General features: G+C 41.8%; 1 protein-coding gene across 1 annotated transcript in view; it reads left to right on the forward strand.

Moving 5' to 3' along the window:
* LOC114697497 (formin-1) overlaps positions 1-24247 on the forward strand; it is a 270035-nt gene that overhangs the window by 24168 nt on the left and 221620 nt on the right. The window contains exon 3 of the mRNA XM_028875752.2: positions 12291-12352. Within this exon, the coding sequence (XP_028731585.1) occupies positions 12291-12352 (62 nt within the window). The remainder of the gene's footprint in view (positions 1-12290; positions 12353-24247) is intronic.

The raw sequence follows: 24247 nt of genomic DNA on the forward strand, positions 1-24247 counted from the left end.
TCTGGCAAAACTTTGGGTATAGCAGTGGAGGAGAGGGCCAGAGCATTTATACATTCTTTGTGGGTGGGCCCTTCTGCAGAGAGATCACTACTTCATTTTATACTCTAAATTATCACATTGGCTGATTTTCTTTTCCAATTGTCTTAGAGGTTTTCTCATCTTTGGTGTTATAAGTGAGAGATGTAGGCTTGAAAATAGCATGCACCAGTTACACACACACACACACACACACACACACACACACACACACACACGCACAGTTCTTAAAATCTGAGTGGTAGAAATGATGCTAGTTAAACCTTACAGCTATAGACAACAATCTAAGGAACAGCTGCAACATGTTATATTTAGGGTACTTTTCCACCATGTGAGAGACACAAGTGTCTTGTCTCCCTTAGAAACCTGGGCAGGTAGCCTGGCCTCCTGGGTACTTGCCTGGCCTGATTTAAGAGAAAATTCCACTCTCCTTCCAGTTAGATTTGGCTGATTTTCACCTGCCTCTCCAGAGACTGACCTTCAGCTCTCTCTATTCTGAGGTTCATTTTGTCAGCCTTAAATAAAGGGCTTTCAGTGATTGAGTCAGAAGTACAAGTGAAAAAGCAAGCAGCTTCTCCAAAAGTTTGAATCTAGTCAGCTCATGATGATCCATGCCACATGAAGAACATAGTCATCTTCTAATACTGTGTAATTTCATTCTATTTTAGTTTCAACTGTTTCTCATTGACTATTCTGCTATATCTAGTCCCATATAGAATAGACATAAGTGTGCTACATATATTAATTTTGAACACATTATTGATATGAAAGAGAATCACAAATAATTTAAAAATGATATAAAACAAAGGAAGAATAATATATTTATATTACTAAATCTTTATTCATATTTCTGAGATTTATGAAGCTAGTCTTGAAGCCCCTTTTGCTAAGCCCTGTATCTGATTTCTTTGCTGCTTTCTCTAGAGGTGGTGAATGATTCCAGTATTTCTTATGTGGTCATCACCTTGCAGAACTCACTGGAGTACCATTCACAATCTACCTATTTATGTATTCCTAGATGCTGTAGAGCATGGATCTTTCAAGCTCTATGCAAATGCTATATATATATATATATATTGGTTTTTTCGAGACAGGGTTTCTCTGCGGTAGCTTTGCGCCTTTCCTGGAGCTCACTTGGTAGCCCAGGCTGGCCTCGAACTCACAGAGATCCGCCTGGCTCTGCCTCCCGAGTGCTGGGATTAAAGGCGTGCGCCACTACTGCCCGGCCACAATATATATTTTTAACAACTATAAAAATATTAGTTTCATCTCTCTAGAAAAATTTTCATCTCCATTTTTTTATTCCATTGTTTCAAAGCTCTAATGTAATATAGAGAAGTGTGGGTGATTATGAGGCTAGGTATTCTTATTTTACTCTTAGTGAACCATTGAGTTTGTCTGGGTTACCTATAGGAGCATGGGTGACACAAACAGCTGTATTGTGCAAAGCCTACCCTAGTCTTAGTGTTTTAATTTGGTTTATGTTGGTGTGATTAAACACCATGACCAAAAATAACTTGGGGAGGAAAGCATTTAAGCTTACAGCTTATAGTCCATCTCCATCATGAAGGAAAGTCAGGGCATGAACTCAAGGTTGGAACACTACTTACTGGTTTGCTCACCATGACTTAACTCAATCTGCTTTTTTATGTGGAGGTTTCACTACCCATAGTGGGCTAGCCCCTTCAGTGTCAATCATTAATCAAGAAAATGCCCCTTAGGCATCTATCTTGTGTTGAGTTGACATAAAAACTAACATAACAACAGCACATTGATCAATAACTCACAAAAGCTCCATCTATAGAGCTCTCTACAAAACCTGAAGACAGCTCACTGAATTAGAGAGTCTCTTCAGAAATTACTTATTCATCATACAACACTGTGGAGGGGCCTTGTGAATCCTGTCAGTTTCAGGAACTTACTCAGCCTTTTTATGATTCATTCTGAGATGTGTAAGTTTCCTTTACTTCTTGAGTCTTATGAGTTTACTTCTTCCCTTCAGAAGGGAATGTTTTTCAACTGGGAGGAAACAATTACATAGCACTGTACCCCTTCCTTAGTTCTTATATTTTTTTAGCCCCCTCCTCCACAAGGTTCTCTGAGCCTTGGGGAGGGAATGATGTAAATGCCTACTCCCCGCCCCCCCGCCCCCCACATGTGGCTGGGTACTGGACACTGTGCCAAAGCTACAGTCAGTTATTCTTGGGAACCTGACTGGTTATTATTCAGTACTCACTTCCCACACTAAAAGAGTAGGAAGTTTTCCTCTGGGACCTTGGCAGAGAGTGGCAGTAATCTATGGGAGCAAACACAAAGATTTAGAAAGCACAATGGCAGACATATCACAAATAGTTAACAAAAGAGTAGCAGGTGCTTCCCTATTGAAACATTCTATTTTTTCAGGTTCAACACATGATTTATTGATATTGTTCCATGACATTAAATAAAGTCAACATATTGACTCATTAGTAGTATGTAACCTAATATACTGTGGAAATCTGTACATTAATCCTCCATCAATGTATTTGCCTCAAGTTTCACCATTATGTGTGAAGTGTGCTAAAGTTCTTGATAAATACAACTAGTAATATTTGATGAGATGGCTTGGTGGGTAAAGGCACTTGCCAACAAGCAGAGGACCTGAGTTACATCCCTGGGACCCGTAATGGGAAACTCTACTCTACAAGTTACTCTCTGAGCTCCATACATATATTCACAGCATATATTATTTTGCTATCTCTATATCAATGACAAAGCCTCTTAATTATGATTGCAAGTGTCCTGCCAGATGCCTTTCAACCTTATTTCCTTGAGATAGGGTTTCTCACTGAACCTGGGAACTAGGGTGGCAGCCATCAAGCCTTTGTGAGCCTCCTGTCTCACCCCACAGGGCTGCAGTACAGGTGGGTGACCATGCCTAGGTTTTTGTACTGTTTTGTTTTGTTTTTGTATGAATGCTGGGTATTTGAACTCAGATCTTCATGCTGCGCAAGCACTTTTACCTGCCGAGTCCCCTCCCCGGTCCTATGATTCATTCTTATTTTCCTTTTCTTATAGCATGCCAAGCTCTCAATTATTCAGTATTTTTTACTTAAAAATGATTTTTTGACTAGAGTTTATGTCAAAGCTCTTGAGCTTTTTATTTCTAAACCTGTGTTTAAGTTTAGCATGTCACATCTTTATAGTCACCTACTGTTCTTTCTTTGTCCTTATTTTAAAAGTGTGATATTGTCATTTTTGTTAACAATGATTGCTCTTATTTTAGACTTACTAAGGATTTCTGAAAATGATGAAACATTTTCAGTGTGTTTTATGTTTAAATTTGTATCGAGTGATATTGTACTTCTATTGTTGATCTTTTTGTCTGCCTTGATTATTAGGCTTCTTGATGGTGCAGATTAGAGCTTTGGCTTGAAGGTTATCTATAGAATGATTTGAGGAATCATGTATTTCACGAGACCTCCAGACTAGAAGTGCATCTTGTAAGAATGGTGTTTCGGGGTTTTCCATCAGAATGATACAAACGCTGCATGACCAGTCAATGGGAACAAGCATGGGATGAGACTTAAGGTTGGAAGCTTGCTCTTAATCTGGTCATCTCTAATCCTCTTTGCATCCTATGGATGCTTTCTTCATGTTCCCTTTCCCACCCGGGGAAGCACAAATTCAGTTGGTTTCTGAACTGTAAACATGGCCTTAGAGTCTTCACCCATAGGGGTATTCAGCCCTGGTGACTGCAGTAACTGTCCTGCCTCCCTCTGGAACCAGGTCCTAGCAAGCTTAGAGCCAGAGGCCCTGGACACCTGACACCACATGGTTGCTTCATCACACTGCTGACTAGGATGTTCTGTTTAGCTGCTCATCTGTGACTTAACTCTCTTGCATTGTAATTGAGATGTCAGTGCTGATGTCAGATGCTAGCCTGGAACACCTAGAAGCCCCCTCCGTCATGCTTGCCTTTTTTGTAGGTGGAGTTGGAAAAATCCTGCACTTGTTCTGCTCCTTCTCAAGTAGTGACCATATCCATTCTAACTTTTTGAATGACAGAAGTTGTTTTTCACCTTCGGTTCAGTTCCCCACCCCCATCCCTAGGTCCCCTGCTCCTCATCCTTCTCATCCCTCCACCCCACTGAACCTTCAGGAGTTGCAGTGGTGCTAGTTCCAATGTGCAGTGTTGTGACTGCCATCTAGTGACAGAATCGAGTACTTTCAGTTAAGCTTCATCATGCTTGTGTTCCTGGAATTCTTAACCTCTTGGTATCTTCACCCTAACAGAATGGGAAATAGGAGTAAGAGGATGAAGTAAAAAGACAGATTATCTAAGGCACCTAGGGTTTGATGGAATGTCTGTTTTCTCCGAGGTGAACCATCCAGCAATGTGCTCTGGCAATACAGGTAAATGTTCAGAAACACAGCTATGACCATTGATTTTTGCACCTGTTTCACATCATTATCTCAGAACTATTCCTTGCTCAGATTTTCAGTATAAGCATGTTCATTTAGGCTCACTAACTTCTTTGCATGCCTGCCTATGTTGTTCATGGAGAACCCATCTCATGTCTCCAATCCTCTGAAGTTTTCTGAGTCTCTAACTAGTAAACTTGCCTGGAAACTTGCCAGACATACTTATTAATCATTGCCAGCAGCAGCAATGCTATGCAACAAACCAATGTAATTTCCAACAGCACCCAGTAACAAGTTTGTGTAAAGATAGTTGCTTGGGTGAGCTCTTCTGAGCTGGCTTCCCTGCCTGCTATGCCTAGGGTTTGGGTCTGTGCATCTCTCCAGACCCACGCTGAGGAAGTAGCAGGCACTCAAGGTGTGTTCTTACCTAAAAGCAGGAGCAATACTGCTAGAGGCAGGCAAAGCTGTCATCAGATGTGTCCTCTTTAATCATACGCCCCTTTATTCCACCAGCCCCAGCTAGTCACTTGACCAAATTGAAAGCAAGGGGATTTTCTATATCCCAAAGGAAAGGGGATGCAAGTAAATGAATATTTTTCTAACAATGCTCCAATCCATGTCTGCAAATAAAACATTCAGGTAAGATCAAATAAGGCCTTTTGAGACAACAAAGACTTAAATTTGTCATACCAGAGTGACCATGATGAAAGCTTCTTTCATATCAAAGATATAAGCCTTGAATGATCTCTTTTGTTTTGTTTTTTGAGACAATGTTTCTCTGTGTAATGCTGGTTGTCCTGGAACTCACTTTGTAGACCAGGCTGCCCTCAAACTCACAGACATCCTTCCGCCTCTGCCTCCCAAGTGCTGGTATTAAAGGTGTGTGCCACTGCCGCCGGCTTGAGTGACCTTTGAGTTTGGAAATGTGCTCTGCTCATTTTCATACACACTCTGCTTAGTTGAGTGCCTGGCTCAGTGAAAGAAGCTATCTGGTAGAGTAGGTTCAAGCCACTATGACCAAAATTCCATAAGCCGGGGAGCTTATAAACAAAAGAAAATTATTTTTCGTCGTGTTGATGACTGGGAAGCCCAAGTTCAGGGTGGCAGCAGATTCAGTGTTGGAGGAGGGTCCATTTCCTGGTTCACCAATGGTGATGTTCTCGTTGGATAGATGCTTCTTACGTCGCCATGGTAAGAGGGATGAGCTGGGTTTAGGAAACTCTTATATAAGGACACTAATTCCATTCACAGGTTCATGGTAGTTTTGTCTTCATGACCCAATTCCCACTCAAAGATCCCTCCTCTTAATATCATCACTCTGAGGGAAGTAGTATTTTAATATATGAATGGGGTTCCCTAAGACCATAGCAACAGGATATTAGTAAGCTTAGAGAGTTGAGGCTTCTCCTCACCCTTTAATGATGGTAATTCTTATGTTTCTGCCCAAAGAAATCTCAACTGTTCTTGGCCAAGGTTAGATACTGACAATTATAATTCTTGAATTATTGTATTTCTCCCATCTGTTGTCCAGTGCTGTGTTATTTAGGTGCAGAAATTATTATCCTTTCTGTATACATATAAAATGATAATCAATTGGCCCATTGTTCACTTAACTTCTACATAGCCTCACTCTCTCTGAAGGGGCAACATGGGCCTTCGACCCCTAACCTGACTCAGATTCTGAGACCTTGTGCACACTATTCACACACAAGAATGTGTGAAAAGGTTTTTGTTTGTTTGCTTGTTTGTTTTTCCATACATCCTGAGATTTCCAAGGCTGGTCTGAAAATGATTTGAGGAAAGGCAAGAGAAGGGGACTGGCTTAAGATTTCCTAGTTTTTGAAGGCAAGAATGGGGTAAGGGTTCCCATTCATGGGCAGTAATTTGTGTGGTCTGACTCTTGCCAGGTGTAAAGGCTTTCTTGCCCATTGGCTCTTATGTGGGAAGATGGGAAAGAAGGAATTTCCAAGTTGTCAGCAGCCAAACATCCAAATGGTCAAGCAGGGGGCTGGAAGGCTGGCTCAGCAGTTAAGAGTGTAAAGCACCCACAGCTCTAGCAAAGGACCAGAGTTCAGCTCCCAGCACTCACATTTGGGCTGCTTATCATCTCTCAAAACTCCAGCTCCAGGGGATTGGAATCTTCTTCTAGCATCCATGGACACTGAACTTAACACACACACACACACACACACACACACACACACACACACACACACACACACACACACACGCTCAAACACTTCAAACAAATACCTTGCAGAGCATGGTGGTGTATGCCTTTAATCTGAGTACTGAAGAGGCAGAGGCAGATGGATCTGTGTGAGTTCAAGTCAGCCAGGGAGGGCTATATACTGCAGCCCTCTGTAAAACAAACAAACAAACAAACAAATAAATAAATAACCCATCCATCAATCAAGCAGAACTTGCATCATACCTTCAACCACCTGCTGGCAGTGCCCCTGCCCCCACCACCGCTCCCCCTGCTGGCTCCCTTTACCTTTGGTTCCTTTCCCACTGTTTCTGGCAGGTACAAAGGTTGTTGTTGTTGTTTTTTTTTTTTTTTTTTCTTCCCCCAGGCTGCATGGTTAGCACTGGCTAGCTGCATTACTTATTGAGGCATGGCAGGCTGAGACCTGGCTGCATTCTTTGCCTGCCTAAGTATGCTAAATACAGGAGCTCAAATTTGACTTTATTTTTCAGTTTTGGAGTAAATGGCTTGTGTTTATTTGCTTTATATGACTGAACATTTTCATCTGATCCTGAGATCACTGGAGACTATCTCTACATCCACTCATGGTTGAGTAAATTTGAATTTGTGTTCTTAGCATATCCTCCCATTCCTTATGTTCTCAATTCCTTTATCTTTGACACATATTTGCAACATTTTTACTATTATTTTACTTATTTATTAATCTACTTGCTTTTCTTAAATTAAATAAATAAATTAAATAAACCTTGTCTTAAGGCAAACAGACTTTGCCTGTTTATCATGACACTTAGTTACTTTCTGTAACATCTTCCAGTTTCCAAGTCAGTAAGCAGATGCATCATAGGAGTGGGGATGTGCACATCTAAATAGTGCGGGTGGTACATGCTTGGCTTCAGAAGCACCAGTTGAGTATTGTTCAAGTAAAACTCAGAGGAAGGATCCTTGCCCTTGAAGACCGAAGGATGAATTTTAAAATGTAAAAATGGGAGGCAGTGGGAAAAGCCAAAAGGAGGATAAGTGGGGCAAGCCAGAATTCCTAGACAGAAATGCAGGTGACTCTCAATAGTGAATTAATCAGAAGATTTCTGATTTCTTAATGGGGGGTAGGTGGGTGAAGGGAAGAGAGAGAGGAGGGGAGCGAGGGAGAAGTTTAGGATCTGTGTATATGTGTGTGTGTGTGTGTGTGTGTGTGTGTGTGTGTGTGTGTGTGTACACACACCCTGGCTAGTTTTGTGTGTCAACTTGACATAAGCTAGAGTCATCAGAGAGGAAGGTCCATCTGTTGAGGCGATGCCTCCATGAGATCCAGCTGTAAGGCATTTTCTCAATTAGTGATCAATGGGGGAGGGCCCAGCCCATGGTGGGTGGTGCCATCCATGGGCTGGTGGTCTTGGGTTCTATAAGAAAGCAGACTGAACAAGCCATGGGAAGCAAGCCAGTAAACAGCTTCCATCCATAGCCTCTGTATGAGTTCCTGCCACCCAGGTTCCTGCCCTGCTTGAGTTCCTGTCTTGGCTTCCTCCAGTGGTAGAAGTGGAAGCCAAATAAACCCTTTCCTCCCCAACTTGCTTTTGGTTGTGGTGTTTAATCACAGCAATAGAAACCCTAGCTAAAGCAGTGTGAGAGGGTAAGTAAAATCAAATTTAACAATGAACTGTGACTACTAGCCTGGAAATATGGAGAAAATGGACAGAACCTAACCTCAGTCCTTGATATTACTAGACATTAGACCTTACACTGTTCACTTTGACACCCCTTTTCATCAAACCTTGGGATGAAAAATAGATGAGATCTCTCTTTAATTAATTAATTTTTAAACTTTAAAAAGTGTGTTATGTATATAGGTGTATATATGTGTGTATATTCGAACCACATGCATGTCTGGTGCCTGCAGAGGCCAGATTAGGGCATGGGATTCTCTGGAACTGGAGTTATAGATGATTGTGAACCACCATATGGGTTCTGGGAATGTAACCTGGATCCTCTGGAAGAGCAGCTAGTGCTCTTGATTGCTGAGCCCTGACATAATCTCTCTTTTAACAACTTATAGAAAATATCCAGACTTTTGAGTGAGTTCAGTGTTTGGACAAAGCGAGCAACCTTGAAGTTTCTAGGGAGATTCCAAGTTTGTATGTACTTCATGTTTATCCAACCAAAGGAACAAGAGCTATACCAAGCCAACAGTCCCCAGGCTAAATGGCACGGGTTCTCTGGGGCTAAATGTTGTCGTTGGCATTTATTGCTCGTGGCTTTGGGAAGCCTGTTCAACCTGAACATCTCAGGTTCCTCCTCTGCCACGTGGGCTTAGATATGATAGGGTCTTCTTGGAAGTCTGTAGTGTGTGCTTAGATCTCTTCCTGAGGCCAGTGCTGTCGAAGAACAAGACCGGTCTCATGTTTCCTGAGATAAATGTGTATGGCCAGCTGCAGACAACAGCTATGGTGGACCTGTACCTTCAGTGTTAGTGAAGTTGTTTCTGATTCTGCCCTTGGCAAGTTGGAGACACAGGCCAGACACTTGGCAGAAAAGATGTTTCGTCGCTGTGAGCAGGTCAGGAAGCCGCCAAGTGAAGCCCCGAGTTCGATTACGTACAGGGTTAGAATGAACTCTGTGGAAGGAAGTTCTTGTATATCATTTCCCAGAATACTGGATTCTGCCTCTAAGGAGATTTTGTGTTTTTTTCTCTTTCATATAGGATGTTCTTTAAAAAAAGAAAGAAGAAAAGAAGGAAAGAAAAAAGGATATCTTGGGCTTCTTTTTTTGATGCAAAATATAAAATATTTTCATTAATGTCTGAGTTTTCATGGAGGTTCTGGTGACTGCAGAGGGCAGAGGGACTTGCCACTTTCAAGTCCTGAGATTCAAACCCTCTGTTCATCTGTCCCATGAGAACAAAATCTCAGCCACCAAATACCAGTGTTAAGTTTTCTTCTTAACTAATGCCAGCGTCCTTGGTCTTGTACTTGACATTTCTGTCTCATCATCCTCCCTGAGAATGTGCCCCAAGCTACTCTAAGATGTTTTCAAATCAAAACTGAAGTGCAGAGGGTTGCTTCCCATAAGGCACATGTGAAACTGCCAGCCTAGCTTTGATTCAGGATTATTTGGAAATGTTTACTTGAATTTTTTATTAGATATAATGTAGTGTGTGTGTGTGTGTGTGTGAGAGAGAGAGAGAGAGACAGAGAGACAGAGAGAGAGACAGAGAGAGAGAGACAGAAAGAGAGACAGAGAGACACACACACAGAGAGAGAGAGAGAGAGAGAGAGAGAGAGAGAGAGAGAGAGAGAGAGAGAGAGAGAGAGAGAATATGCCTCAATGCTCAATGCATATGTGGAGGTCAGAAACCAACTTGCAGAAGTCCTTTCCTTTCACTATACAGGTGCTGAAGTTCAAGTTCAGCTTGTCAGGCTTGGTGACAAGCATCTCTATCCACTGATTCATCCTGCCAGCCCTATGAGGAACCTTTGTATTCCATCCTGTTACCTTCTAAAGTCTTAGAATGAATATCCCATTAATAAAGGCTGCATTTCCTTTTATTACTTTTACTGGCATAAGGGTGTGCTTTCTGCTACCTGTAATGGTGGTATGCTTATCCGAAATATTTGCTTAAGGAGGAGATAGATCATGCTTTTCTGGGTGTTAGTTTTGCAGTGACCTCTTTTGTCAATTTGTTAGTAAGTTAGTCATAATTCCGTATGTCACACCCTTACTGACACATTTTGTATAAAATGAATAAATTTATAGGATGGTCTATGTGATTTCTGTTCAGAAGCAGGTATATGCTTTTCAAGAAGGTTGAATTAACTGGTTTTCTTTGACTGCTTCTTAGAATATTGGGTTGACTGGGGTTTGTATATTTATTGCCACATAGGTTGGGGCTCTACCTCAAAGTCCATTAGAAAAGCATTTGATAAATTTAAGAGATGGCAAGAAGCCAGCGTGCCTGGAATGTAATGGGCTAGTAGAAGGAGTAATATGAGATGAGATGAGAGGAAACATCACAAAAAGCCTTTGGGCTGTAGTCCTTGGTGTGTGTGTGTGTGTGTGTGTGTGTGTGTGTGTGTGTGTGTACACCTGTGTCTCATGCGTCTAGGTGCCCTTGTCCATTCTTGTGTGGTAGGGGTAGAGGCACACAAGTTTGATGTCTGGTGTTTCCTCAATTGATCTCAACCATATTTTTTAGGACAGGACCTCTCACTGAACTAGACCTTTCTGTTTCAGCAAGACTGTCTGGCTAGTGAACCCCTGAACTCCAACTTTTCTCCTTGCTCTGACCCAGCTCTTTGGTTGCAGATGCATGCTGCCCAACCCAGGTTTTATTTGGGTGCTGGGTATCTGAACTCAATTTTCATGCTTGTGCAAAAAGCACTTTCACCAGGGAGCCACCTTCCTGGCCCCTACAGGTTGGAGTCTGGAGTCCAAGTTCTGTGGAAAGCCAGGAGTGAGATATGGTCTGGGTCATGTCTTTAATAGATTGCTCATACTGTCATGGGGGAGACTCTTCATGCTGGTAAAAGGGGAATGAGGCAGCCTCTGGGAAGGAGAAGGTAGGGTGTTGGAAAGATGGTAGTGTCCCAGATTATGGCAGTGCTTGCTAGAGATAGCAACAAGTGGTTTGATCTTTGGTGTGGTATAGATAGAGAGCCCACAGCATTACTGCTGGAGCTCAGTTCTCACAGGGCTGCAGTGTGGCTAGCCATAGCCCCCAACAGCCAAGTTCCTCTCCTGGTGGGGCTTTACTGCAGACTTTCCTCATCCACTTTTGAGATGGAGCACCAGCTTGCCTGCCTAACTCATGATACCAAATTAGAGGAATAGTCTGTCTCTTGCAGTACAGACTTGTGACCGTGAACATTTGTAAAGAGTTGGTTTGTCCCACAAAAGCCCATTGTCATAGCCTTTTGCTTTGTAGTTCTCTCTAGCTTGAACGGTTCTGTTCTCCTGGAAGTGGAAGTGTTTCCTGTGCTTCCGGCTCAGCTAGTGGGGTGGTAGTTTTAATATCTGGCTGCAGTTCCTGTGTACACTGAGGTGGTATTTCTGGGATAAATGTCATTCAGATGAAAAGTGGACTAGAAACTTCTTTTTGTACCACTTACAGCCTCAATTCTCCCGAGAAACTCTTTCAAACGGTCTTGGCTTTCTTGGTTGATCAAGAGACTAGAAATGGCTTGCATTCATTCGTGTCTTGTTCCCTCTCTCTCTGTTTTCTTTTTTAAACAGAGTTAAAAATAGAGATCTGTGATCTCATATAGAAAGTTTCTTTTATAATCTCCCTTAACACATCTGTGTTGTTCGCCATGGGGCATGAACTTTCAGCTCCTTGAAGACCGACACCTGACCCTTTCTTTATCTGGCACTCACTCACATGCCTCTTCTCTTTTTACCCCTGCCCTGGTTGCTTAATTTGGCACTTTCCATGATCCTGGCTGTATTGAAGGGAAGGAATCCCCTTGTATCCCAGTCCTGACCGTGTCTGGACACAATGTCTAACAGCTCTCCTTCCTGTCCACACGTGATATGACGTCTTTACTTTGGTTATTTGGAGGGTGGTTGCCGGCTGGGATTCAGGTGATGTGCCTTTGAATTTTCTGACTCATTTTGTGCTCCTTTGTAACTGGCTTCTCTTGTGATCTTCCAGAATACCAGGCTGCTATCTTACATCTGAAGAGGGAGCACAAAGAAGAAATCGAAAACCTGCAGGTATATCTCTTTGATTCTACTGAACTGGCCTTCTGATGGTTATTTTTCTTGTGTGCTGAAGTAAATATTCCTCTCTTATGGGGAGTATTTAACTCGATAGCAGCTGCAGCTTCCAGCTGCCAGTGGGCACCAAGTGAAGTAAATATTCCTCTTAGTGGGGAGCATCTAACTAGATTTCATCTGCAGCTCACAGCTGCCAGTGGGCATCAACCTTATTCCAGGATGAAAGCCTGTGTTTAATAAACTCTGGTTTCTAACATTGAAAGAAATTACTCTAAATGCTTTTGGCTTTGGCAAAGAGTGATTCTGTATTTTTAGATCAGGAAAGAAGAGAGTATTGAGACTTTCACTGATCTCGGGAAGTATTTTAAAACTTGATGTTGCTGTACACCCTGGAGTTGATTTCTGTCCCACTCAGTCTTCTGTGTGCCCCTTAGCTCCTCCCTGGGGCATGATATCATTCAGATGAACAGTGTGCTGAGTCACCCTGTGTCCTCAGGGAGTGCTGACAGGTGCCAGTGGGTCCTCCTCTGTTTACCATCGAATTGCCAGTCTCTAGGTTTGTTGTTTGCTTACAGGGCATATGGCAGGAAGTTCAGAGTCTTAATTTCAAGCCGCTGGATAGTGAATCAGCCCTCAAGTCTAGGTTATCGTGGGTGGGGTAAGCCACATCCATTATTCAGGAATAGTGGCAATTTTTAAATGAAACTCCTACTCCCTTAAGTATGAACTCATTATTTGCCACTTTCATCAGTTTGTGGCTAAAATATCTTCCTTTTAAATGTTATTGACAAATAGAAATTATAATTTATAGTACCTGGCATGTTTGGAAATAGCATGCATTCTGGAGTGAATAAATTGAATTTACTTATAAATGTGCTACTTCAGTGAATTTGTGCATCAGATGTTCCTATTCATTTTATTTTTGTTGACAAATAGGAGTTGAATATAATTTATGGTTCACAACATGTTTTGGAATACCATACTTTGTTGTGTGACTGAACTTCATTTACAAATGTATTATCTCATATACTTACCTGATTTTTAGTAAGCAGACTCTAGTCTGTTAGCAGTGCTGAGGTAGGTAATTCATTGCTGCTAGAGTGTCCACTACAAGCAAACACTTCAACATACTTCTCATCTCTAACTGAAATTTTATGTCCTTTGATCAACCTCTCCTCAGTTATTTCCCTACCTATCACCCCCAGCCCCTGGTAGCCATCATTTGACTCTGTTTTTGTGAATCTACTTTCTTAAATCCAACCTATAAGTGAAATCACACAGTGTTTATCTTTCTGTGCCTGGTTTATTTTTCGTAACATCTTTCAGCTTCATCCATATTACTGAAAATGACAGGATTTTCTCTTTTTTTGCTGAATAATATTCCATTGTGTTATGCATATTCTTTATCCTTCCCTTCTTTTGCAGACACGCAGATTGATTCTATGTCTTCCCTTTTGTGAACAGTGTTGTAGGGACCACAGGACAGCAGATATAGCTTCCTTGTGAACATATATAGTAGCAGAGCTGCTCATTCATACGGTGGTTCAGTTTTTAATAATGTTACTAGCTTACATTCCCATGAAAGGAGTTAATGGCTCCCTTCACCATGTGCTGGTCAGCACTTGTTGCCCTCCATCTTTTTTTAAAAAAAAAATTTTATTTATTAATTATGTATACAGTGTTCGGCCTACATGTATGCCTGCAGGCCAGAAGAGGGCACCAGAGCTCATTATAGATGGTTGTGAGCCACCATGTGGTTGCTGGGAATTGAACTCAGGACCTCTGGATGAACAGCCACTGCTCTTAACCTCTGAGCCATCTCTCCAGCCCGCCCTCCATCTTTTTAAGTAATAGCCATTAGGACAAGTGAGAAAGAATACCCTACCATAGTTTTAATTTGCATTTCCCTGATAATTAGTGATGCTGAGCATATGTGCATATCCCTGCTGGCCATTTTATGTGTACCTTTGGGAAATATTGATCTTTTCCTTGCTCATTTTAAAACCTCCTGGTTTTCCTGTTAGGAGGTTATCTGCATTCCTTGTATATTTTGTTGACTAACTACTTATCAGATATGCATAAATTCCTCCTTTCAATTTTCTTTAGTATGTTTTCAAATGCAGTAGAAGGGTTAGCAAGGTAGCTCAGGGGTCACCAAGTAGTTACCTGGTTCAATCCTCAGGGCCCACATGGTAGAAAGAGAAATGGGACTCCTATGTGTTGTCCTCTGATCTTCACAGGCATGCCATAGCATGAGGACATGTGTGCATGTTTGCGTGCAACCCCACCCACCCACTCACAAATAGTATATGAGTAAATAAATGTGAAGAAGGCAAGTAATTAAAAAAAAAAAAAGGTGAGACGCTGTGTTGGGTTTCACCTGAAGTCATTGCAAATAGCTAGTGTACAGATTCATGTCACATACATTCACACTGATATGCATGGTTTGGAAGAGGAATGTATGAGAAATTATTTGCATCGTAAGCATGAGACTCTTAATCTCAGGGTCGTGGGTTCGGGCCCCACGTTGGGCACCAGATATGGAGAAATTATTTTGCCACTCACGTAGTTAAAAGGATATTTATTAATGCGTAACTCAAAATTAAGTAATGGTAGTCGCAGGACTGGGAAGGTGTAACGCAGTCATGGTTTCCGAGCTTGCACAGTCAACTCACTGTTCAGGTCTGCACGAGAGAGGCACAAGAGAGCGCTCGCCATCCAGCTCTCGGTCCCGGCGCCTCCCTGGCCTGCTCGTAGCATGACAGTGCGGAGTCTCAATGGGGGAACTTCAGATCCAAGCTGGAATGGCTACCCACCACAAGAATGAGTTAATTTAACAAAGAAACAAAGTGGAAAAGTGCATCTCACGCCTAGGGGAAAGGGACAGATGGAGCCAATTTCCTTGTTTGTAAAATGACGTCACTTCCTTTTTCTCTGTAGTGGAATGAGAAAGGTCCCAAGCTGTCCAAGAGGATTTGAAGTTGCTGGTGGATACTTAAAACATGGTTAAGAGAACAGTCGGGACAGGAGTGCTTCCATAGACAGGGTTAGTAACAGTGAGGTGGTCAGAGTCTTTGGTTTTCCCGCTTGCAAATCAGCTCTGTGAGGAATGGGCCAATGAAATAATATTCACACTAGAGGGAAATGCTTAGCTTTGGAGTCTTTACTCCAGTGGGCATTGAGCTAAGCATATTACTTGTAAATTATATTGCGAAAATTCCTAATCTCTCTCAAATGAAGAAAAGCTTGCCATATTAGTCAACATGCCCACACTGTAGCAAACACACAGCATACGAGACTCAAAGCAGAAAAAGGTTTATTTTTGCTTCATGGTCTCAGTCCATGGTCAGTTGTCCTTGTTCCATTTGACTTATGGTAGGTGTGCATGGCAGAAAAGGCCTGTTGACTTCACTGAGTGTGTGCAGTGAAGAGAGAGACAGGAGGGCCCAGGATCCCAATGTTCCTTTTAAAGGCAACCCACCCCCTACTGTCCTCACTTCTTTCCACTAGGTTCTCCTTCCTGAAGGTCCAGTCAGCCGCCTGTTGTCCTATGGGCTGGGGACCAAACTTTGAACATATGGACTTTGAGGGAACATTGGACATCCAGACTAACAACAAGAGATGGGAAAGTGAAGAGGAAATGACAGGGAAAAAATATAGTGTGATGCTGATTCCTGCTTTAAATATGAGTCAGATTATGATACGATTAGCATTACTGAACATTAACAAATTTTCATAATTATACTTTAGAGGTTTTGGAGAGTAGGTTTCTTAAACAATTACCCACTCTTTTGATGCTATTGGTGAAGTTAAATTTTTTTAGACCCCAAATACATTGGTTATGCCAAGTTGCAGAACCCTGTGGCATGCTACGGCTGTGTGGGCAGCAAGCCCAGTTTCTATAGCTGAATAGTCTTGAAGCATACTGCAGTCACAGGCAGACAGCCAGCGGTCTGTGGTGTGCCCCCAAGAAACATTTTTGTTTCAAATACAGCACTTTAAAGATCTGAAATAGGAAGACACATTTTTAAATATAGAGATGTGTAAGAAATGGATTTCTAGCATTTTGTTTAAATACATTAGAAAATTTGGCTGTAATATTGTTCCATGTAACTTCCAACTGCTTAACATAGTAGCTGGTGTCCACTTCATCTGCACTTTTCTGTCCACCATTGTCTGCCCTGGGTGGATCACCTGCTTGCCTCCTGTGTGCTTCAATTAGCTCCCATTTCTGAATGATAATGCAAACAAAATGAGATGAATAGTTCAGCAACAATTAGCAACCCATCAGAGTAGATACCGTTCATAACATATACAGACCAAAACCCAGTCTGGCTGTACTTGTGAATTCTCTCTGAATATCACCCCTACCTATGGCAAATCCCACCAGACTGGTGTAAGGTAATGGCTGGGAGGCCTGATGCTTTGGTGCCCATATCTTTATGCGTGATGCCCCTGGAAGCCTTTAGTTGTGTTTTCTTTTTCTTTGATAGGGCATGGAGAAGTCAGGTGTTCCAGGGCTTCCTAAGCCTGCCTTTCTGTATTGTTCTGGACCACAGAGTCCTCCAGCAATGGAAACTATTAGAATGCTCTGGTGGGAGATTGGCCTTTGCAGACTGTCTCATGAAGGCCAACAGGTGGAGGAGCACAGAGCTTTTATCATTCATTCTCTTCACCTGACAGTTGTGGAGTAGCGTGAGAACCAGGCTTGATTCTCAGAGTAACTTTTCAAATGTGTACTCTCACACACATAAAGCTTTTTACTGATGTCTTGAATGAGTCAGATATTGCTGCCTTCTGCTTATCCGCTACTGTGCAAATGCAAACATTTGGCTGACGTTTCAAATAACCAGGGAAGGAAGGTGTGAAAGCCCAGACATTTTCTATGATGTCGTTATTTCATGTAATTTATAATTTTACCATAGGAAAGTTCTTTCTTTTTTCTTTTTTTTTTTTTTTTTTTTTTTTTTTTTTTTTCGACAGGTTTCTTGTGTAGCTTTGCCTTTCTGGAACTCACTTGGTAGCCAGCTGGTCGAACTCACAGAGATCCGCCTGCTCTGCTCCGAGTGCTGGATTAGGCGTGCGCCCACGCCGCAAGTTCTTTCTTTTATCTCCCTCGCCAAAAACATGTGTTTCTTTTAGTGTACCCCATCTTGAAAGTTTGGTCACTTCGTAATACTCAATATTGTCTAGTTCAGGTTTTGATAATCGTATGGTTTTGGCTTTCTTTGGGGAAAGACAGAAACTTCCCTTTTATGTTTCCTTAGAGCTTCTTGCCTGAGAAGCTTCTGTGTAGGGTTTGTAGGAAGCACTGCTCAGCAAGTTCATGATCACTGGGTAGAAACTGTTTAGATCTTTTCAGGCATTTGATAAAACTCATTCCCTCCCAGTACAATAGTCATTTCTTTGAGGTTGCTTAGGACTACTAGGATTTGAAAATCACCATCACAAACTCCTTCATATGGTAGTGTGAGAGAACTCGGTTCTCTTTGGCATCGGGGCTCCGGTTTCTTGCACAATGACCATATGAAATAGGGAACTTCTCTGAGACTTAGTTCCCCTGGTCTTAGCAACTGTGCGGTATTGGTCTTGGTGGTGGTGAAACTAGCATCACCACTCCACTCGAGGGATGTTGGATAGGACACACCCTGATGGCATTGGTTCTGTAGCACAGATGCTTCTCATTCTCATGGGTTAAATCTCTTTATCATTAGACAAATTGAGCTTAGAGTGCTTTTTGAGTTTTGTTGTTGTTGATGTTATGAGTATTTCTTCAGGACATTTGACTTACTCTTTGAATGTAACTTAACTGTGCTTTCAGTCCATTCTCATGCTCTGGTGCTCAATATCAGGATGGTCCAAACCAGATCTTCTTTATTTATTTTACTCATGACCTCATTTCATCCTAGAATATTTTCACGCAATCCTGTTGTTCTAAGTTACTTTTCTGTTGCTATGATAAACTCCATGACCAAAAACAACTTGGTGGGGGTAGGGGTGGGTAGGTGGGGCTGAGGGCCAGGACAGGTTTGTTTGGCTTGTACTTTCAGGTCACATTCCTTCCCTGAAGGAAGTCAGGACAAGAACTCAAGCAGGAACTGAAGCAGAAACAATAGAGGAATGCTGTTCACTTGTTTGCTCTCTGGCTCATCACGCTTAGCTAGCTTTCTTATAAAGCGCAGGCTAATCTGCCTAGGGATGGTGCTGCCCACAGTGGTCTGGACCTTCCTACATCAATTAGCAAGCAATATAGTGCTTCATAGACATGCTCATAGGCCAACTTTATTCTTTAGTTGAGGTTCCTTCTTCCCAGGTGACTCTAGGTTGTATCAAGTTGACAATAACAAACTAACGAGAACACTTGGGCATTTAGGTACATATAAAATGAGATAGATATGTTTATTTTTGCATAAAGAATTAAAATTTGGCTGAATATTTGATTCTGAGCTACATAGAACATCTTTATTTTTAAGTTTTATTGATATTTAGATTATAGATTATAATTAACAGTGCCGAGATCATGTTGCATAAATAGAAAATTGGCAAAAGTATATTTAGGGTCATTTCAGAAGTCTTTGGAAATTCTGTTCTAATTGCAAGCCAAAATTCATTTAATTTTTCCTTTTAAATGAAACTCAATTCAGGAACTTAAACATTAAAAACATTAAAGCTAGATATTATGACACTATCCAGGCCAAAGATAATTAATTTTCAACATCATGTGCTAAGAAATGATGAGAGGGAAATATTAAAATGTTTGTTTTCTATACTAAGTCATGGCTTCTCTGAGAGCAGAAAGCTACCGGCAGTGTAAAAACACCATGGTAACGTATCACTGCCTTCTCTGAGCTGAACCATCTCCGGCAGCATTTGTGGGTGTTCCGTGGTATGGTGACAGATGCAGTGGGAAGCAAGCGTGTGTATGTTCTGGAATGAGGCTGCATTTGTGTGACCCAACTAGGATGAGTGCCACCAGAGTGACCTCAGATTCACCACACAGTTGGTTTTAATTAATTCTTGGTCACTGCACATTCAGAAACCTCTTAACTCGTGTCAAATTGTTCATTACTCTCGCATCTATTTTAAAAAGCTGTGCTCTGCACCAGGTCTGCCTGACACCTGTTCTACAGAACCGCAGCTTTTGAAATGCTCCCAAGAAAGATGTGTGGTTTAGGGTCAGTTTAAGTTTGAGAAATATCTACCTGTTCATTTGGTGCAGATTTGCCTTGTTAGAAAAGAACTACAGACATTTGAATAGCGCCCCTCCCCCAGAAGCTCCTTTTCTGATCTCCGTGTTGTGTTGTGTCATATAATATATTATCTCCTTGCAGAAATTGCTTTTTGAATTTCACTCAAGTTTTTTGAGAGGATTTATCACACATCTGTACTGTGAGGCTCTGGTCTCTCATCTGCTTACTCAAGGCATCTCTGAGGCAGTGGTGATTTTTGTGTTTCTCTCTGTCTAATCCAATGCTGACCCAGTGATCTCTGTTGCTGTGATAAACTACTCTATCCAAAAGCAACTTTGAGAAGGAAGTCTTTTTTCCTCTTCTTACATTGTCAGGTCAAAGTCCATTATCAAGGAAAGTCAGAGCAGAAACTCAAGCAGGAACTTAAAACAGAAACCATGGGGGAAACTTCTTACTGTCTTTCTCTTAAGCTCATTTATATCTTAAGCTTCCTTATAGCCCAGAACTACCTGCCCAGGGGATGGCTCTGCACACAGTGGTTTATGCCCTCTCAAATCAATTACCAATCAAAACAGACATGCCCACAGGCCATTCAGATCTGTTCTTTCCCTCAATTTAGGCTTCCTTCTCTGGAGACTCTAGGGCAGTGGTTCTCAACCTATGGGTGGCAAGATATCCTGCATAATGGATTGTTGCATGAATCCTAAATGGTCTTATAATAAAAACCCAGAGCCAGATATTGGGGTAAATGCTGAAAGATTGGAAAAAACAAAGGAACAAGCCACTAGAGAAACTTCTCACCACTACCAAATCCTCTGGCAGAATGGAAGGCAAGATCCTATCTCCATGAATCCTCTGACTGAAAGCATCTGAGTCCTCAGCCAAAAAGCCCTCTAGTTCCTGTCTCCTCACGCCTTACATGCCTTTCTCCACCCAGCCATTTCACTTCCTTCCAAATACTGGTAGCAAAGGCATGAGATCTCAAGTGCTGGGATTAAAGGTGTGTGACTCCCAAGTACTAGGACTAAAGGTGTGTGCCACTACTGCCTGGCTCTCTTTCTCTCCTAGACTGAATCAATCTCATGTAGTTCAGGGTGGCTTTGAAATCACAAAGATCCAAGCAGATCTCTGCCTCCCAAGTGCTAGGATTAATGGTGTGTGCCACCACTCCCTGGCCTCTATGTTTAGTCTAGTGGCTGGCTCTGTCCTCTGATCCTCAGGCAAGCTTCATTTGATACACAGTATATCACCACATCAGATATTAACCTTACCACTCATAACAGTAGCAAAATTGCAGTTATGAAGTAATAACTGCAATGAAATAATTTTATGGTTGGGGGGTCACCACAACATGAGGAACTATATTAAAGGGTCACATCATTAGGAAGGTTGAGAAGCACTGCTCTGGGATGTGTCAGATTGACAAATAAAGCTTTCTAGGGCAAGTGCCTAGAAAAGTTCTTGGTCCATGGGTTATAGACAAATATTTTCTATAATTTACGCATGAAAATAACTGCGCCCAGCTTTCATCAAGTCCCTGTCATGTGCCCAACAGAAAACCTCCAAAGATTGTGGCTTGATGGAAATTCTAAGCTAGTAAATGGGGAGCCTGAGTTTAATCCAGCTAGGTAGGTCTGATTTGAAAGCATTGCTCTTTCCATTAAGCAACGCAGCATTAACTCAAAGAACATTAGACTTACATCTGGATTCTGTTCCATTAGTCGCTGTGAATACCATGAACTTGGAGCGACATTTTGAGCTCATCTTCCCAACATCTAAAATGAAGTATCGGGCCACATGATCCCTAGTAGAGTCTTCGAGCGCTACACTAGGCCAACTTTGTACTTAAACTTTTATGTGTCACATTTCAGTATGTTTTTGTCTAATTTAGAACCTCTAAATCCCTACTTGCTCCATGCCTTTAAAATACGCAAAACCCTTTCCGCTCCTTCCAGCTGTTGTTCTTGTTAGGCAGTGAACCACTCTCAGTGGCCTGTAGGGAGGTGTGTGATGGGGTCCTCTTTGTACCCTAAGAGGAGCCTCCTCAGGCATGCCACTCCCAGAAGGAAGCAGCTCCCAGAACAGCCAGTGAAACATCCGTGGAAGGCCCCATTTTCTCCTAAGAGTCAGGAGGGAAGTGTGAATGTGGGGTGGAAAGACTTCTTTGAATCTCTGTTGTTTCCGTTTTAAAGTCGAAAGAGTAAAAGCAACAAGCATTTCCTTTGGCTGCCTGTGGGGAGCTTGATACTTCAGCAGTCATGTTTAGGGCCAGCACTTTAAGCAGTTTGGGGCTGTCCTAGAAATGACAGGCTGTTTGGTCTGTTCTTAACTGATATTCTTTGGGTTGTGAGATACAAGGAAATGGACCCGCCGGCACTTGACCTTCCTTTTACGGGAAGCATTTTGGTTTACTCCGTTCATCACGCGCTCCGTTCCTAAGCGAGGAGAAGCATCACTGAGCAATGGCCTCTGGCAGGCTCCGGTCATTGCACAATGCAGTCACATTTATGGTAACTCCCACAGCAGAATGATCCAGGGATAGCTGCCAAGTGGAATATTAACTTAGGTTGTACCTTGTCCCCAAGGGAACTGAAGGAGATGGTGGCTTCCATGAAAAGAGACTTGTGAGTGTTCTTACTTTACCATCTCTGACCCTGTTCATTGGTCCCTTCTAATGGTTTACACCTTGCTGTTAGAACAAACGGAGGGCTTGCTACACATGAGCCAATACAGCTCAGCTCGTAAAAATGTTAATCCGAGACCTATTCATTTGTGTATTTGTCTTTATCAACACAGCACATTTAAATCATAATTTCTGTGAGGTCAAGGGAGCAATTTGGACATTGAACAAAACTACCACAAATGTGAAACATGACATTTTGTAAAACTTTCCTGGTATTCCCCCAAGTGTTCATATCAGTGTAACTAAGATGCCAATAAAAGAAGAAAGAGAATGCCTTATGGAATATTTTAATCTCTCCTTTCATTGTGCATAATATAAACTATAATGAGTTTAATGGAATCGAATCCTATGTATTTGCCGGTTTGCCCATGTTGAGGCTGAGACCCTTAGGCTCCTTAGAGGGGTGTGGGTAGACTTGGAGTTGAGTTCTGATGGAGGCTATGACGGTCCCTGGCATACCTGGCATCCAGGGTATCTCTGTCTGAGTGTTGGTCCCACACAGTTCACTTGTTGTCAGGTCTCAGGTCATACCAACTGACAGAAGGAGGCTAGGTAGAATGAAGGGTGTGTTCATTAGTTCGCAGTGGCATAGGCATTTCTTTTAAGTTATCAGTGCTCCTTTATTACCATCAGTACAAGTCCTCCCTGAATCGCAAGATCATTGTTCATTGTTATGAGGAAAATTTTCTTAGCTATAATTTGATATACATGTCTCTGATTGCCATAAATGGGTGAGAATTTCTTATTCTGTCTGTGGAAGCTGGTACATAGAGTTCCATTGATTTTTATTTTAATTTTCTTTGTCTGTTATGAACTTACATAGTAAATAGTCTTAACTGAGAAATGTGGTTTTCTGTCTAATAGGGAATTTGGTTTTTATTTTAGAAGCAATTCCTAGACTCACCACTGGAGGTCAGGTTGGCCCTTTCTCCCTTAGAACCAAGTAGGCTTTCTTCTGATGCTTGAAGCCTCTCCCGTTTTATACTAAGAGTTTTTGCTTTAAACAAGTGGAATTAAAAAAACAGTACAACTTAGTAATTTCATAGAGAAGCATACCCATAAAATGTGTTTGTGTGTGTTTATACCCAGAGATAAGACTAAAATCTATTTACAGAAGTATATATCTTCTCTCTCTTCTTTGTCTTTCTGTTATTCATCCATATATCCATTGTGTGTGACAAAAGACACAAGGTCACCTAAAAATGACTTTAGAGACTGATTGTCTATCATTTAAAAATAGAAAAGGAAGTTAGAGATATCTCTATCATCCACATTCATTCTCTCTTTCAGGACATATTAATGAAGTGTTACGGATTGTTGGCACTGTGCAGATGCTAGAGGGACCGAACAGACTCCTGTAGATTGGGATGGGGAGTGAAGAGGAGGGGAGGGGAAAGAGGGAGAGAGAGGGGGAAGAGAAAGAAGGGGGAGAAAGAGAGAATAAGGATATATCTCATGGAATGTTGCATGCTGAATTTTGGAGGTGTGATCTGAGAAGGTATAACTTTGGTGGGCAAGGACAGAAACTATTAGGAAGTGACATTTTATATAGCACTTAAGGTATGAAGAACCTGGCTACTCTAAAGTACCACAGAGAGTCTTGTTACTAGAGCATCATGAGCAGCAAAACAGGAATGGCAGCTGAAAACGAGGTTTTGAAGTAGAACTTCTCAAACTTTATATACCGGGTCTCAGAAGGGGAAAGTCATCTTACCAAGTCTTCGATTCTATGTTTACATGTATGTGGAAGAAAGGGGGTGCTGTGAAAGAGAACTTCCTGCATGTGATGTCCTACAGAGTAACTCTAAGGAAATGCTGAGATAAGACACACATTGGCCTGCCACTTTGCTATCCTGCCCATTGATCTTGGCCTGTGATTTAAAATACCCCCATAGTGCAGGAAGGCAGGAGGCCTTGCAGGGCTTTTTTCAAGTCTTCTCATTTTGCCCTCAGGATGGGATTTTTTTTTTTTTGCTCTGAGGATGTGATGAGATCCGCTGGCTGGTACTGTGTGGAGAC

Source organism: Peromyscus leucopus, chromosome 4 (assembly GCF_004664715.2).
Source record: "Peromyscus leucopus breed LL Stock chromosome 4, UCI_PerLeu_2.1, whole genome shotgun sequence".
NCBI lineage: Eukaryota > Metazoa > Chordata > Mammalia > Rodentia > Cricetidae > Peromyscus > Peromyscus leucopus.